The sequence below is a fragment of the Alexandromys fortis genome, unplaced genomic scaffold (genome assembly GCF_014885135.2).
Source record: "Alexandromys fortis isolate MF-2015 unplaced genomic scaffold, M_Fortis_MF-2015_v1.1 scaffold_372, whole genome shotgun sequence".
Lineage (NCBI taxonomy): Eukaryota > Metazoa > Chordata > Mammalia > Rodentia > Cricetidae > Alexandromys > Alexandromys fortis.
Genome location: NW_026068255.1, coordinates 585,958 through 601,542, shown reverse-complemented (window position 1 = coordinate 601,542; position 15,585 = coordinate 585,958). Strand labels below are relative to the sequence as shown.

The 15,585-nt window shown below is 38.4% G+C and overlaps 2 protein-coding genes across 3 annotated transcripts; both read left to right on the top strand.

Annotated features, from left to right (window-relative positions):
- Positions 1-3,297: 3,297 nt before the first annotated feature.
- LOC126494275 (olfactory receptor 10C1-like) lies at positions 3,298-4,266 on the top strand. 2 transcript variants are annotated; one of them, XM_050131529.1, is made up of 2 exons: positions 3,301-3,632; positions 4,065-4,266. In XM_050131529.1, exons 1-2 carry the CDS (start codon positions 3,301-3,303, stop codon positions 4,264-4,266), a joined length of 534 nt encoding a protein of 177 aa, XP_049987486.1. The 2 variants fall into 2 exon arrangements, with proteins under 2 accessions (XP_049987487.1, XP_049987486.1); XM_050131530.1 differs by having other exon boundaries at positions 3,298-4,266.
- A 10,140-nt stretch (positions 4,267-14,406) lies between these two features.
- On the top strand, positions 14,407-15,357 carry LOC126494274 (olfactory receptor 10C1-like). Its single transcript, XM_050131528.1, has one exon. The coding sequence runs from the start codon at positions 14,407-14,409 to the stop codon at positions 15,355-15,357; it is 951 nt and encodes a 316-aa protein (XP_049987485.1).
- Positions 15,358-15,585: the final 228 nt, after the last annotated feature.

Here is a 15,585-nt window from a genome sequence, read left to right as displayed (position 1 = left end):
GCTTCACTAGAAAGATGGGGAAGATTACATCACGTGGTGTTTACAAGGAACCAGTGATTCAAAAATTAAGGTCAAGAAAATGTAATAGGTGAGAGGCAGATGGGATATTTATGTCAGAGTATTCCAACCCTTATTTCTTTCTCAAGAATCTTGATACTCCTTCTAAGTAAATCCTTCTCACTCCACAGATTGAGATGAAAATATATCATTCTGGTTGCGTTTCCTAAACTGAGTTCCTGAAAATTTAATTGAGATTCAAGACCACACTCTTTATATGGAGAGCTCATTATACAAATATAGAAACTACTACTAAGTGCAGGGAATTTAAGAAAATATTTCAAATTGAAAAATAGCCATTTCTGTGTTGGCTTTTTGGATTTTTTGTTTTCCTTTCTTCAAGCACATGTGGATTTTGTTACTACAAAATATAGGAGTAATATAGATATTTGAATTTAATATAGTACATAGAAATGTTTATAATATTTGAAATAAGTAAAATGCATCACAGTAGAATACTCTGTGTTTTTGGCTATATTTACAAGAGCTAAGTCCCCTGAGATTCCAAGTAATTCCAGACTTCCTGCTTTATGTTCATTAGAACTTTAAGTCAACCCATGTATGTGTTCGCTATACTTAAGCTTTTAGAATTTGTACATGTATCAGTGAATATCCATTTAACAGATTCAATAATTTTTTATACACAACTATATCCCCTCAGGATAGAAGATATAGGCACCATTTTTATAAGTGTACACATGTTCTAATTATTGTTGCTTTTCCATAGTCCAAAATAATAAAAATTATAATTTAGAGAGCAATTAATGAATAAAAGCAAAGATTATGGATTGTGGTGTGAAATTCCTCCCGAACAGAGTGTAAATATAGTATGGCTGTGTGTAGACATACAACCATGTTCATGTCCTGTGTAGCTAGTAAGAATTCACCACCTGACCAACTTTAAAAGTGATTTTTGGAAATAATCTTAATTCTCATTGAAGCAATCTTATAAGAAATACATTTTTTTCTCAGCCCCTTTTAATAAGTGGTCAAATTAAGAAACAGAGTTTAAACAAACAGTGTTATCTGCATTGTTGTCTATACTAAGATTTTAACTGATACACAATCTTCCCAGAGTAAACCCTTATTCTACTCTATGTACACATGCGTGTGTTTCTGCGTGGATATACAGGCATACAAATATATGTGACATGTATGTATATACATGCCCTATATGTTTAAATTAACATTGCTAATACTATTATTTAAAATAATTTGGGAACTCTAAAGCTCACATTTGTTTTGTGGATCAACCATGATGTGATCTACTCACATACAACATAGCATGACCTGGTGATATTTGGTTTATAAAGTGAATAGAGGGAGGACCGACTGGTTGAAACTATCTCCTATTCTGCTCTTGTTGAAAAAAAAAAACATGGTGTATTCAGATTTTTGGCAGAAAAAAAAAAAACAAATTTCATATACCACACAAAATAGTGAGGGTCATCTCATTTGAAAGGAAAAAAATACCAGACCGAGAGATAAATGAGTAGGCTGAATGTGAAATATTTGAAGAACACGAGGTTGAACTCCAGATGATATAATGGGAAGTAACAGGCAGAATATCTAAGGAGGCAGAGTAAGGTAAACACTGAAACTTCTCATTCCGTGAGAATTTATGAATTGTTAAAATGGCAAATGTAATGATAGAAAGTGAAGTCCGTACACAGTCTCTGTATAAGGCTGTACTCAGAAGGAAATGAGAAGCAATCACCACCACAGTGGTAGATGCTATTTTAGCAGTTTTAGTGTGAAAAGCATAGAATATGGCTGCTATGTGGAAGAGTTGTGTGATTTACAGAAAAAAGACTGAAGAGTTTAACAGACAAACAATGAAGCAAGGACACAGAAGCCTCCCAGTGAGAAAATGAGCAAAGAGAAAATGAAGTGTATAAATACTACACGTGCAAAATGCAAGCAGTTTGATAGGATTGTAATGTGAGGTCCATTGAGTGAAAGGTTAAAGTGAAATTTCTGTCATGTGGGGCATGATGACTTACTGTGGGAATCCCACCATTCAAGAGACTGAGGCAGGGAAATTGGGAATTTGATGCCAGCCTGTACTACATACCAAGAACACATCTCTTTTACTCTTTTTTCTTTATTAAACTCAATGTCCTGATTCATAGAATCTTATGAATAATAATAAGAAAATAGAAATTTAATGTTCAGACCATGATACTCTCACTAATAAAGCACACTCTATAAAAGATGTAAAATATTAAAATACAGAAATCGTTGGATGATGGTGGCGCACATCTTTAATCCCGGTACTCGGGAGGCAGAAGCAGGTGGATGTCTGTGAGTTCGAAGTCAGTCTGATCTACAGAGCTAGTTACAGGATAGACTCCAAAGCTACAGAAAAATGCTGTCTCTGAAAACCAAAAAGAAAAAAAAAAATGACACAGAAATCAGCCGCCATAATGAGGCTTTCTTAGCAGTGCACACAGTTGTGCATTGAGGAGCTGTGGTGCTCTTTGGTTAACCCGGCTTCTCTCTCATGTCTCAACGTATCCTTCTTTTCTTAAGAAACACCTCTGCTGACCTCGTTAAGCTGCTCATCTGTCAGCATGTGCCCTGCCGTTACTTCAATGCATTATAGCAATCGTTTATTTATTGAAGGGTTATTTGATTTTATTTTACTTTCACATAAATATGAATCTTGTTTGAGGGAATGATATTTTTAAGGCATGTGTCTGAATATTGACAATAGAAATCAGAGAATACTCTGGTCCTACTACACTCTGAGATGGGTTGGGGAGAAGGTATCCATGACAATAGGGAAGCATGGATATGAGTTGGTGGGAGAGCAGATTTTCAGGGGGATGTTGATAACTCATCAATGAAAAGCATGCAAAAACAATTGCGCCACAATTAATGCTTTCTTTTTTTTTTTAATTTGGCTGATATCTTACTCCATAAGTGAGGCTGAACTCAAACCTATGGTAAGCTTTCTGCCTCAGCTTCATCAGGGCTGGGAATACAAGGGTACAGCACCTGTCCTAAGTCCTAAGTCACTCATAATGTTCAGTCACGATGGAAAATCACCTGATGTGGTAAGCAGAGAAAGGGATAGATATGAAATTCTGTGAGGATAAATACTTTTTTGCAAATTTTAATTTTATGACTGAAGCTAAAGATTCTGTCTCTGACTTAACTGAGGATCTTAAGTATTAAATTGAATAATTTCCCTCATCTGCAAGAATCCTTCTGATGACTTGCTCTTCTCTCTTCCAGGAGATGAGTGTCAATTGCTCCCTGTGGCCGGAGAACAGCTTGTCTGTCAAACACTTTGCATTTGCCAAGTTCTCTGAGGTCCCTGGAGAGTGCTTCCTCCTGTTCACCCTCATCCTCCTCATGTTCTTGGTGTCGCTGACAGGCAATGCACTCATAGCCCTTGCCATCTTTACCAGTCCAGCCCTGCACACACCCATGTACTTTTTCCTGGCCAACTTGTCTCTCCTGGAGATTGGCTACACTTGCTCTGTCATACCCAAGATGCTGCAGAGTCTTGTGAGTGAGTCCCGAGGGATCTCTCGGGAGGGTTGTGCCACACAGATGTTTTTCTTCACATTCTTTGCAATAACTGAGTGCAGTCTATTGGCTGCCATGGCTTTTGACCGCTACATGGCCATATGCTCCCCACTCCACTATACAACCCGAATGAGTCGTGGGGTATGTGCCCATTTGGCAATGGTTTCATGGGGAATGGGCTGCATAGTAGGGTTGGGACAGACCAATTTTATTTTTTCTTTGGACTTCTGTGGGCCCTGTGAGATAGACCACTTCTTCTGTGACCTTCCACCCCTCCTGGCACTTGCCTGTGGAGATACATCCCAAAACGAGGCTGCCGTCTTTGTGGCGGCAGTACTATGCATATCCAGCCCATTTTTACTGATCATTTCTTCCTATGTCCGGATTCTGATTGCAGTGCTGGTGATGCCTTCACCTGAGGGACGCCAGAAAGCTCTCTCTACCTGTTCCTCACACCTACTTGTAGTCACACTCTTCTATGGCTCAGGATCTATTACCTACTTGAGGCCCAAGGCTAGTCACTCACCAGGAATGGATAAACTCTTGGCCCTCTTCTATACAGCGGTGACATCCATGCTGAACCCCATCATCTATAGTTTACGGAACAAGGAAGTCAAAGCAGCCCTAAGGAGAACTCTGGGCCTGAGAAAAGTTCTGAGCAGGAATAGGTAACAGAACCACACAGAACTATTCACTAATAAGCATGCATATAGAACCAGAGTAAACAAACAAACATTGATGCATTTTCTGTCTGACTTATTGATCTGGGATGTCATTTTTATGTTGTGAATGAATATTGCTTTTATTGGTTGATGAATAAAGCTGTTTTGGCCTATGGCAGGGCAGAATATAGCTAGGCAGGAAATCCAAACAGGAAAAAAGAAGGTGGAGTCTGGAAGGTACTAAAGAAAAAAAGATGCCAGAGCATTCCCAGTAAGCTACAGCCACATGGTAATATACAGATTTGTAAAAATTAGTTAATTTAATTGTGGGAACTTGTCAGTAATATGCCCGAGACATTGCCAAAATAATTATAATTAATATTTATCCTCTGAGTATTCATTCAGAAAAAGACAGGCAGGAGAGAAGTTCAATTACAACTTACATTGAATATCTTAGTAAGTTTAAAGGTACCTATGCATTCAGGGCTACGTTCTAATTACTAATTCTGAAATGATTTAAAATAACTGAAGAGACCAATACAGTAGAAAGTATTTTATTATATTTTAGTTCACAATGACAATCTAAATTGCATAGCTATATCTCGGAAGTTTTGCAAATTCTAGTCCCTGATGCCCCCGTGACTTCTGCTTTCTATCCAAACATATATCACACAAACCTTTATTTCCTAGTAACTATATAATGGTCTTATATCAGTCCACATCTTTATTTCATAGTGTCACATACTATGTCTTTTGTAAATTATATATACAAAAATGTGTAAATATTGTAATACATTGAAATGTTAATTTGAAACTATTTGCTTTAGAATATTAAAGAAAACGTGAGAAAATGTCGTTATTTCGGAACCTACAAGCCATTCAGGCCAGGGAAGCAGGTTGGTTAACTGAGTATCTTTACGTCTTCCTCCATTCCTCCAGGTCCCATCCCCAGGCTCATCCCAGGTCTGCAGCAGAACACCTATTGTAGTTGTCCCCTCCTCTCTGACCTCCAACCCAACATGTCATGTAGAACTTTTTTTATAATATTTCTTCATCCAACTCCTCCCACTATCCGGTCTCTAACATTAGCAAGCATTCCCTTGGAAAAGCTGGTCCTACAGGCCAGGGAAACATTTAGGCTAACTTCATTTAGTAGAGATTTTAGTCTCTCCTTCTCCTCCTTCAAATCCAACCCCTTTTCACACTCTCAGTTCTGTAGCAGACCACTTTTTTCAGCCTCATCTCTATCCCTGTTCCATCCCCATTGGAAAACACAGATCTTCCCTCCAACCTTTCTTCCCCACTCATCACTTTATCCCAGTTACCAAATCCAGCAAGCATTTTCAAGGAACTCACAAGCTATTCCTGCCAGGAAAAAAGGTATTCTAACTCTGGATCCTCAAGGCTCCCTCCTCTTCAGCAAATCTAATCTTCCTGTCTCCCCCATCATCTCTGTAGCAGATCACCTGATAAAGCTTCTACCTACTCTCTGTCCCATCTCTAGCAGATCATACAAAGCTTCTTCTCCAATCTTCCTTCCTCCACTCATCCTCTTAATCCAGACCAAACTCCAGCTGCCTTTCTCTGGGAACCTACCAGCCAAAGCTGACTGAGAAGCGAGTAGGCAAATGAGGAAGGTAAGTGAGCTTCAAATTTTCTCTCACCCTCCTCTCCTCCATATTTAATCACCTGTCTCATCTCCAGATCTGTAGCAGACTATCTGTTGTGGCATCTCCTCACTCCCTACTCCTCCTCTTCCTAGGGGATTGAGCATATCCTGGTTGAACATATTGCTCTCTTCCTTCTTGTGGGCCCTCTCTGTCTCTCTCTCCTAACCCATCCCCATCCATAAATGTCAGCTCCTAAAAGCTAGAAATACATTTTACCTGGAACACCCAGTGGCCACAATTATCAGCATCTCAGAAGAATTTTTTTCTAGGTAATACACAGCTACCATAATTTCCTAAGATCAGAGAGGGAAAGAAACAAAGGAATAAAATATCCAGCAAAAAAACCAAGATCATATATCAGCATCTATAATTGCAATCTCCACAAACCTAGACCACGGTGTGATGTGGAATTCCCCTCTGTATGCTGTGATTATCATTAATGAATAAAGAATCTGCTTTGGACCCATAGTTGGGAAGAACTTAGCTAGGTAGAGAAAACTAAACTGAATGCTAGAAAAAAAAAGGGTAAAGTTAGGGAGAAGCCATGGAGCCTCCACCAGAGACAGACATGCTGAAACTTTGCCAGTAAGCCACTGCCATGTGGTGATATGCAGATAAATTAATATGTAAGAGTTAGCCAATAAGAAGCTACAGCTAATGAGTCAAGCAGTGTTTTAAATAATGGTTTCTGTGTGATAATATGGGCCTAAGTAGCTGGGACCAACAAGTGGCCTTCCTCCAACAAATTGGCTCACCAACATGGGTAATTAGAACCACATAAAAACCTGGGAAAGCTTAAAAGGGAATTCTAGACGCAAAGGAACAGAGTTAAGCATGGTTTGGTAGCAGCATTTTCTTGGGTGGGCTCTCTTTGCTAGAAGCAAGCAGAAGCATGGCTCCTTTAAGAGAGGCTTTCCTGATTCAACCATAGCAGAATAAACCTCATGTGCTGCCAGCACAGATTCTGGCTATACAGCATTTGAATGGCATCTGGTGCCTCTATGCCCATTCAGGGTCATGAGGAAAGTAGCCGAGACCATGCCCACAGCTCAGCATTCCCTGCCTGGGCAGGTGGTGGGATCAGGTCTACTAGGCATGCACAAGCAGGAGAACCTGGGGATTCCTGCCACCATACACAGAGCTGTTTCCAGGCTATGCAGTGCACTGCATGGCGGATTTAGCTTTTACTCAGAAAAAAAAAATAAAGGTTTACATGCTGCATGGTGCTACGCAGAGTTTAGGTGGTGAGGATGGCTCCCACCTGGAAGTCTCAGAGTCACTGAACAGACTTCCACCGTGATGAACTGGGCAGAGCAAGCAGAAGATGCCATATATAGCCTAGTAACGCCACAGCTTAAGCTTTTAAGAAGCACTTCGCATTTTAAGAAGTGCTCCTGAACAGTAAAGAATTACAGATACACAATAGGACAGATTCAGACATAAAAGACCTCTAAATGGGTCACAGTGTTGGATAAATGTGCATAGGGAGAGAGAAGAAAAATAGTATAAAGAGTTATAAAAACAAATAAACTTAGCTAGGCAGGGAAAACTTACTGAATGCTGGGAGAAGGAAGGGTGGAGTCAGGGAGAAGCCATGGAGCATCCACCAGAGACAGACATGCTCTAACTTTGCTGGTAAGCCACTGCTATGGGTGATATACAGACTAATAGAAATGGGTTAAATTAATATATGAGTTAGCCAATAAGAAGCTAGAGCTAATGGGCCAAGCAGTGCTTTAAATCATATAGTTTCTATGTGATTATTTTGGGCCTAAGTGGTCGGGACCAACAAGCAGCCTTCCCACAACAACAGTGTAAAAAAAAATCAATAAAAGTCAGGACAATATGTCTCCAAACAGAGCACAACAACCCTACCAAAGAAATTCCTGAGTATTGTAAAGTTGCAGAAAACAAAAGTAACATGCAAAAATCAATAGCCTCTTTGTGCACTAAAGAAAAATATACTGAAAGAGAAGTCAGGAAAATAATTGCATTCACAATAGCTACCCCAAAATTAAAATACCTGGAAATAAGCTTAACCAATAAAATGAAAGTCCTCCTGTACAGTAAAAATTTAAGACACTGAAGTAAGAAATTGAAGAAGACACTAGAAGATGGAAAGTCCTCCCATGCAAAAGGAATCAAAGAATCAGTATTTTGAAAATCACTGTCTCCCTTAAGCAATCTTACAAATCCAATGCAAGCATAATAAAAAACCAATACCATTCTTAATAGACAGAAAAAAATCTGGAAGTTTGTGTAAAGGTAAAAAATAATGAAGTTATTCAAAGAAATTTTTTTAAAAAATAAATATACTAACTACATGAGGTATCATTATAATTGAGTTCAAAATACACAGAGCTATAGTAATAAAAACAGCATGGTACTATTTAAAAAACAGTTAACAGTGGAATAGAACTAAGGACTCAGTTATAAATACATGATCATACAGCCACTTGATTTTTTATGAAGATGCAAAATATATAAGCATTAAAAGGGGGAGTAATCTTTAGCAAATGGTGTTGGGAAAACTGATGTGAAGAATGTAGATAAGGAATTCAGTCCTTATCTTTCATGCTGCAAAAAACTCACATATTGGTCAGGGACCTCAATGATAAACCTGATACACTGATACCATTAAAAGAAAAACTCGGCGATTTACTTCAGCTTATAGAGACATATAGAAGACTTTCTGAATAAGACTCCAGTAGCATAATAAATGAGACCAACAAACAAACATGATCTAATTTAACTAAATCTTATTTGCATTTTATTGGCCATAGTTAGTTATGGATGAACCTAGATGCAGGAGAAGCTGAAAAATGTTCTCAAGCTAAATGGAATTATCACATTTCACATATTGGTTCTTATTCTGTCATTGTGAGGGGCAGGACCTGGACAAAAGAAAAAAATAACTTTGTTGTCCAAATCCCATAAAACTAAGAGAATTTCTCCTGGTTCTATATCTCCTTTACAGAACCATAACTGTTAAGATCTAAATTATAATTAAATTCAAGCAATAATGTTTTAATTCAGGAAAAATATGTGCAAAATATATGAACTCTAATGTCTAAGGCTGAATCAACATGTACTATATGTTAACGACAGACAGCATTGTGTCTAGTCACTGAAGACAATAAAGAGAATGTCCCGCTCAAGAGTCACAGTTATTCTCCCTACCATTCTTATTTTACATCAACAAAACCTTAGATATTCAGGTACTGATTTTTTTGTGCAATAAGTATTTGGTACTCTATTCATATCTTCCCCACTAGTACTCAACTTTTAACTCCAAGTTTTGTTGCACCTACTTTTGATAGAAGTAAATTGTGACATTGCCAAAATCACATGTGATTGGAAAATAGTTAAATTTATTAATTTAAATATTTTGTAATAGATAGGACAAATATTAGTTTCATCAAAAGTAAATGAGAATAACTATGCAGTTTTCATGACTATTTTGATGACTTTGAAACTTTTAATAATTTATATTAATATTTTCCAATGGTCAAATAATATGTCACAATACTAAATTTCATTTTATATCACAGAATGAGAGCTTACAATAGCTCTTGCCATTAAATCACATCATTCATTACATTTAGTGCTGATTTGTACACCAATTATGTTTACTTCTTTTCCTTCCAAATGCCAACACTTGCCTGCAAACTCAGACCAAAATGTCCAGTCTGACTCTCAAAACGGAACTCAGACTGCCACCTGACAACCTTCAGTGAGAAATAAGGATTCAGAGCACAGGAGAAGGCAGTGAATTATGTTTATATTCATTGTTTATAAGAGTGTGGAAATTTCAACTATAGCATTGAAATAATCTCGTGTGTGTGTGTGTGTGTGTGTGTGTGTGTGTGTGTATGTGTGTGTGTGTGTGTATTATGCTGAATTATTTCCTCAAAGGACTTGGTGTTTTCTACTGGGACAAACAATCCTCCTGACCTCAGTCAGGTGTGGTTCTTTACTGTAACAAAGGCTTTTAATGCACAGGTTTAGAGATGAGAATGGGGACAGTGTGAACCCCTTGCATGTTGTAAGGAGAGGATGCATAGAAAGAAGAAGTGGCTGATCAGATGCAGATCCAATAATTTTCCCTTTTTGTGCTGTGATTAAAGGTATGTGTCACAGTTGAGTTGTCAACAGTGGGCTTGGAGAAGGTGAACTAAAATATAAAAATGAATAGCTGATACTCAAAGCATTTGAGTTCTCATTGCTATTTCAATAATTAGCATCTCTCTCTCTGAAGACTGTAACAGTCAACTCACACTCCTCACATCATTCTCTTTCTACGGGTCATTATGAAAATGGAGTCTTCTGGTATGAATCTCAAACTGCACCATCTCAGCATCCTGGGGATGAAGTCAACTGTTGATGGAGACCTAAGAACAGTAGAAAATTTAGTCAGAATTTGCCCCTTTTAATATAATTTCAAATAATAAGGGGAGAAATTTTTACTGATTTCAAATTTTTCACTTATCTTTGTGTGATTTAGGATTTTATTATTTATAGAGAGAATAGCATTTTTCAGGTATTATGTTTGTAGACCTTCTGATACTCCATTATTTTTAGTTGTCTTTGAACTTTGACAATTAAAAATAATTGAGTATTCTCAGAAGTTTCACAATAACTCTTTTCCATTTGTGCTATAAGTACTAAAAGTATAAAATGATTAGGTATGCACAGCACTTAGGTTGCCAGTATTACTGCCATCTATTCCTTCACAAGGACCACCTCCATTTTTCCCCAGTCTCCTTTGACCTTATCACTAATGCAGATGCTTGCACTGCAGTTTAAGTGGGATGAGCCTATTTACAAAGGACAGTACTGAAGTTACCAGTTAAGAACTACCCAGACATTCTTCTCTGCAGCTACATTTTCCCATTGGTCTCTATATCTATGTCGCTGAGGAAAATGTGTAGGTCCTTCCAGATGTGGAGCTATTTAACAGGTATACACACACCTGCACATTTAACTGACAGATGGTACAACAAACCCTATAAACAAGATCTGTACAATAACAAAAAATATTGCTAAGAAGGAGTCAGGGTGCATAAGAAAATATTTTGAGTTAAAAACATGATAAATACAAAGTAAAACCCTTAAAAATAGGAAAATAAACCATTGTCTTGATTTTGTTCATTTGGCCTCATACAAATTTTAATATTACATGAGAAATATAGATTTTCAACTATATTTAAAAATATGTTTACAAGTGTTTTAATATATGTGCAAATGAATCCTAACAGTATCCTCAGTACAACCGCCATTTTCTTAAGAGGTGAGTGCATTGAGGGTCCATGTGGTCACAGATTCTGTCTTCTGCTCAACAGATCTAAGTCCACTTCTTCTCTACCTTATCATTTCAGAACTGTTGCATAGATCAATGCATATAAAACTGGGCATTTTAAAATAGCCTACAATTTTTTCCTCAAGGATGTAGGATTCTGATGACATTTTTATTCATGTGTGTATACTTTTTTAACTTTTCCTTTCTCCACAGGGGCAGATGGTAGAAACCTCATGAACCAGAGATGAAAGTAATGATGGGCAATAAGTATCAGGTATCATGATGTGAACATCCAAGAAAGGTTGCATATACCTGAGTGAATCTATTGTGATTGCGTGCGTGAATATGCACACATGTGGTCTTGCCTGGAAAGCTGATAAATAATGAGCATTTGAAAAACTAAATTTTACGAATTTTCATCTGAGCCACTAATGCAGAATATGTTACCATAATTTCCTTTATGAAACCAGCAAATTTTACAGCGGTCACTTTGTGCAAATGTGACTTTCTTTGTAACGCAACATGGTCTTTACTAAGGTTTTAATTCACACACCATCACCTCCAATATTCTGAACCACTGTGCTACTTGGCAAGCATTTGTGTGCATCTCCTCATGGAAGTGTAGACGTGTGTGTGGGTTTGTGTGTATGACGGTGTGTTTGTAAGACTATAGCTAGCAAACCCACATTTTTAAATATACTCTGGGGTCCAATATCAGGGTTAATAAACCATGATATCATCAAACACATATAACATAGCATGACCTGATGATATTTGGCCACACTAAGTAAGCAGAGGAGGATAGAAGTGGGCAATGGTATCTTCTGCATTGCCTTTTTCAGGGAAATTGTGATATATTTAGAAATGCTACAGATAACATTGCAAACTGTGGGTAAGAGAATCCAAACCTCAAAACAACCACAGAATATTAAGGAATATCTCATTAATAAATGATAATCAGACACAGGCATGGTGGTGCATGTCTTTAATTCAAGCACTCAGAGAAGGCAGAGGTAGTTGGATCTCTGTGATTTTAAGGCCAGCCTGGTCTATGTGGTGATTTCCAAGCCATGTTAGTTACTATACCCTATTTCAAAAATAATAATAGTCAGATTTAGAGAAAAACACCTCCACTTGAGAGTTTCGAAAAGGGTGAGATTGAAGTTTGGAGACTATAACATGCAATAATGGGCAGAATATACAGGCAGCCTGAGCAGAGTTAAACACTAAACTTCCTTTGTTTACACATGACGATTTGCCCAAATGGTAAAGGGGTTGGATGTATTGCTAAACAAGAGTAAATAAGGAAAATCTCATATGGTACCTACTTTTGAGGCTTTAAACTAGAAGAATTTGGCAAGGAATCATTACCAGAAAGGTAAATACTATCAAAATAATTGCAGTCCAGAGCATCCACACTAGAGGGTGTTACCAACTGGAGCAGAGGAAAGAAACAGTAATTGGAAGAAGATTCCAGCAGGGGACAAAACTGTGTTGGGACTGAACTTTTCATCAGGTAAAGAATCAAGGAAGCACCAGCCTGTGAGAACACTGTGTTTACTAAACATGTGAGTGGTTTGACAGAATTGAAATTCAAAATCCATTTAGGAAATGTGTAAAATAAAGGTTCCTGCCAAATTTTGCCTGGGCCCTTGCCTGTAATCCCAGAACTCTGAAAACTTGGGCAGTGGCTGGGGATAGGGGTTGGGCACAGCAGAGAAACTGATTTTGAGAGCAGCCTGGGCTACATAGCAAGCCCCAGGGTCATCTTTTCTTTTGTTTTGTTTAAATTAAATTTTTAGCAACCTGATTCAAAGATTTTCATGAACCAAATTTTAATCTTATATCCTTAGCAAACATAGTCTGATAAAAATAGGAAATACTAAGGAAAAACACCAGCTGCCATGATGAGGTTCTCACACAGATCTGACATAATGGTGGTGCTCCTGAAGGCCTGGTCCTTCTCAGCTCTTTGTTATGCTCTTAAGAATCTTTTCTGACCACCTCATCTACATGGTCAGTGACAAGGGTATGCCCTAGTTTTATGCAATTTGGCAGTGATTGGTTTGCTGGATGATTATTTGATTTTAATTTTACACCACTAAAATAGTATTACTTGAGGAAAAGTACAACTTATTAGTGGTTGGAACTGAATATCAACAATAGTGTGTGCAAAATGGTCAGGCTCAGTTCTTTTTTTTAAAGATTTATTTATTTATTATGTATACAACATTCTGCCTCGATGTATGCCCGCACGGGCGCCAGATATCAATACAGATGGTTGTGAGCCACCATGTGGTTGCTGGGAATTGAACTCTGAACCTCTGGAAGAGCAGCCAGTGCTCTTAACCTCTGAGCCATCTCTCCAGCCCTCAGGCTCAGTTCTTATCAAGTAAATGGTTAAGTGACAGCAAGTGGTGACAAGAAGAGGAAACAAAGATAAATTTGAAAAGACCTTTGCTTGCTAGCATTGACAACAGACTAAAGGAGGCTAAAGGGCAATCGATCATCAGTCTACCTTATCTTTGTGAATTCAGTATCACTCTGTAATCCAGGCTAGCAGTGAACTCACAGTGACTTTTTACCTTAGCCCCCCCAGTGCTTGGGAGTAAACGACATTTCACCTTTCCCAGCTAATATTTTGCCTTTAATGCTTGACAAACAAGAATATATTGGAAAAATATATAGTAGTATTAATAGGGAAAGGATTTGGTTTGAAAACCTTGTGAGGGTAAATGGTACTTTCTGATTTTTTTTAAATTCAACTAACATATTTCTAATTTAACTGCAACTCTAAAATTAATAAAATGTGGTTCTGGAGAAATGGTTCAGTGAGCAGTGTTCTTGCTGTACAATTGTCAGGAACTGAGATTGTATCCCCGGTGCCCATGAAAGACTGGGAAATTCAACATATATATGAATTCCAACACAACGGGTATGAGAAGCAAAACCATGCAGATCCCCAATCCAATCTGGGAAAAAAAAAGTGGTTAAGTAACAAACCTTGTTAGAAACAAAAACTAATGAAGATTGAGCAAGAAAAAATATTTGAAATTGGTATCTGAAATATATAACTATACACATTACACATACACACATGCGCACAAAAGAGAGACAGTCTGAATAATTTCCCCCATCTGCAAGAATCCTTCTGATGACTTGCTCTTCTCTCTTCCAGGAGATGAGTGTCAATTGCTCCCTGTGGCCGGAGAACAGCTTGTCTGTCAAACGCTTTGCATTTGCCAAGTTCTCTGAGGTCCCTGGAGAGTGCTTCCTCCTGTTCACCCTCATCCTCCTCATGTTCTTGGTGTCGCTGACAGGCAATGCACTCATAGCCCTTGCCATCTTTACCAGTCCAGCCCTGCACACACCCATGTACTTTTTCCTGGCCAACTTGTCTCTCCTGGAGATTGGCTACATTTGCTCTGTCATACCCAAGATGCTGCAGAGTCTTGTGAGTGAGTCCCGAGGGATCTCTCGGGAGGGTTGTGCCACACAGATGTTTTTCTTCATATTCTTTGGAATAACTGAGTGCTGTCTACTGGCAGCCATGGCTTTTGACCGCTACATGGCCATATGCTCCCCACTCCACTATACAACCCGAATGAGTCGTGGGGTATGTGCCCATTTGGCAATGGTTTCATGGGGAATGGGCTGCATAGTAGGGTTGGGACAGACCAATTTTATTTTTTCTTTGGACTTCTGTGGACCCTGTGAGATAGACCACTTCTTCTGTGACCTTCCACCCCTCCTAGCACTTGCCTGTGGAGATACATCCCAAAACGAGGCTGCTGTCTTTGTGGCGGCAGTCCTCTGCATATTCAGCCCATTTTTACTGATCATTTCTTCCTATGTCAGGATTCTGATTGCAGTGCTGGTGATGCCTTCACCTGAGGGACGCCATAAAGCTCTCTCTACCTGTTCCTCACACCTACTTGTAGTCACACTCTTCTATGGCTCAACATCTGCCACCTATTTGAGGCCCCAGGCTAGCCACTCACCAGGAATAGATAAACTCCTGGCCCTCTTCTATACAGCGGTGACATCCATGCTGAACCCCATCATCTATAGTTTACGGAACAAGGAAGTCAAAGCAGCCCTGAGGAGAACTCTGGGCCTGAGAAAGTTCTGACGATGAATAGGCAACTGCTGTAGTCAAGAATCACGAAGAGTTGCTCTTTGAGAAGGTTGCAAAACCTGCCCGAGTAAGCAAAGAAAAACTGATGTGCTCTTTCAGGCTCTCTCTTTTTTTTAATTTATTTTTTTTTTATTTTACTGATTTTCATTGAGCTCTACATCTTTAACATCCATCTTTTTAGAGTATTCTTTTTACTCAGCACTATTTTTTTTTTTTTTTTTT

Coding starts and splice junctions, on each gene's coding strand:
- LOC126494275 (XM_050131530.1), top strand. CDS start 3,301: ATGAGTGTCAATTGCTCCCTGTGGCCGGAGAACAGCTTGTCTGTCAAA.
- LOC126494274 (XM_050131528.1), top strand. CDS start 14,407: ATGAGTGTCAATTGCTCCCTGTGGCCGGAGAACAGCTTGTCTGTCAAA.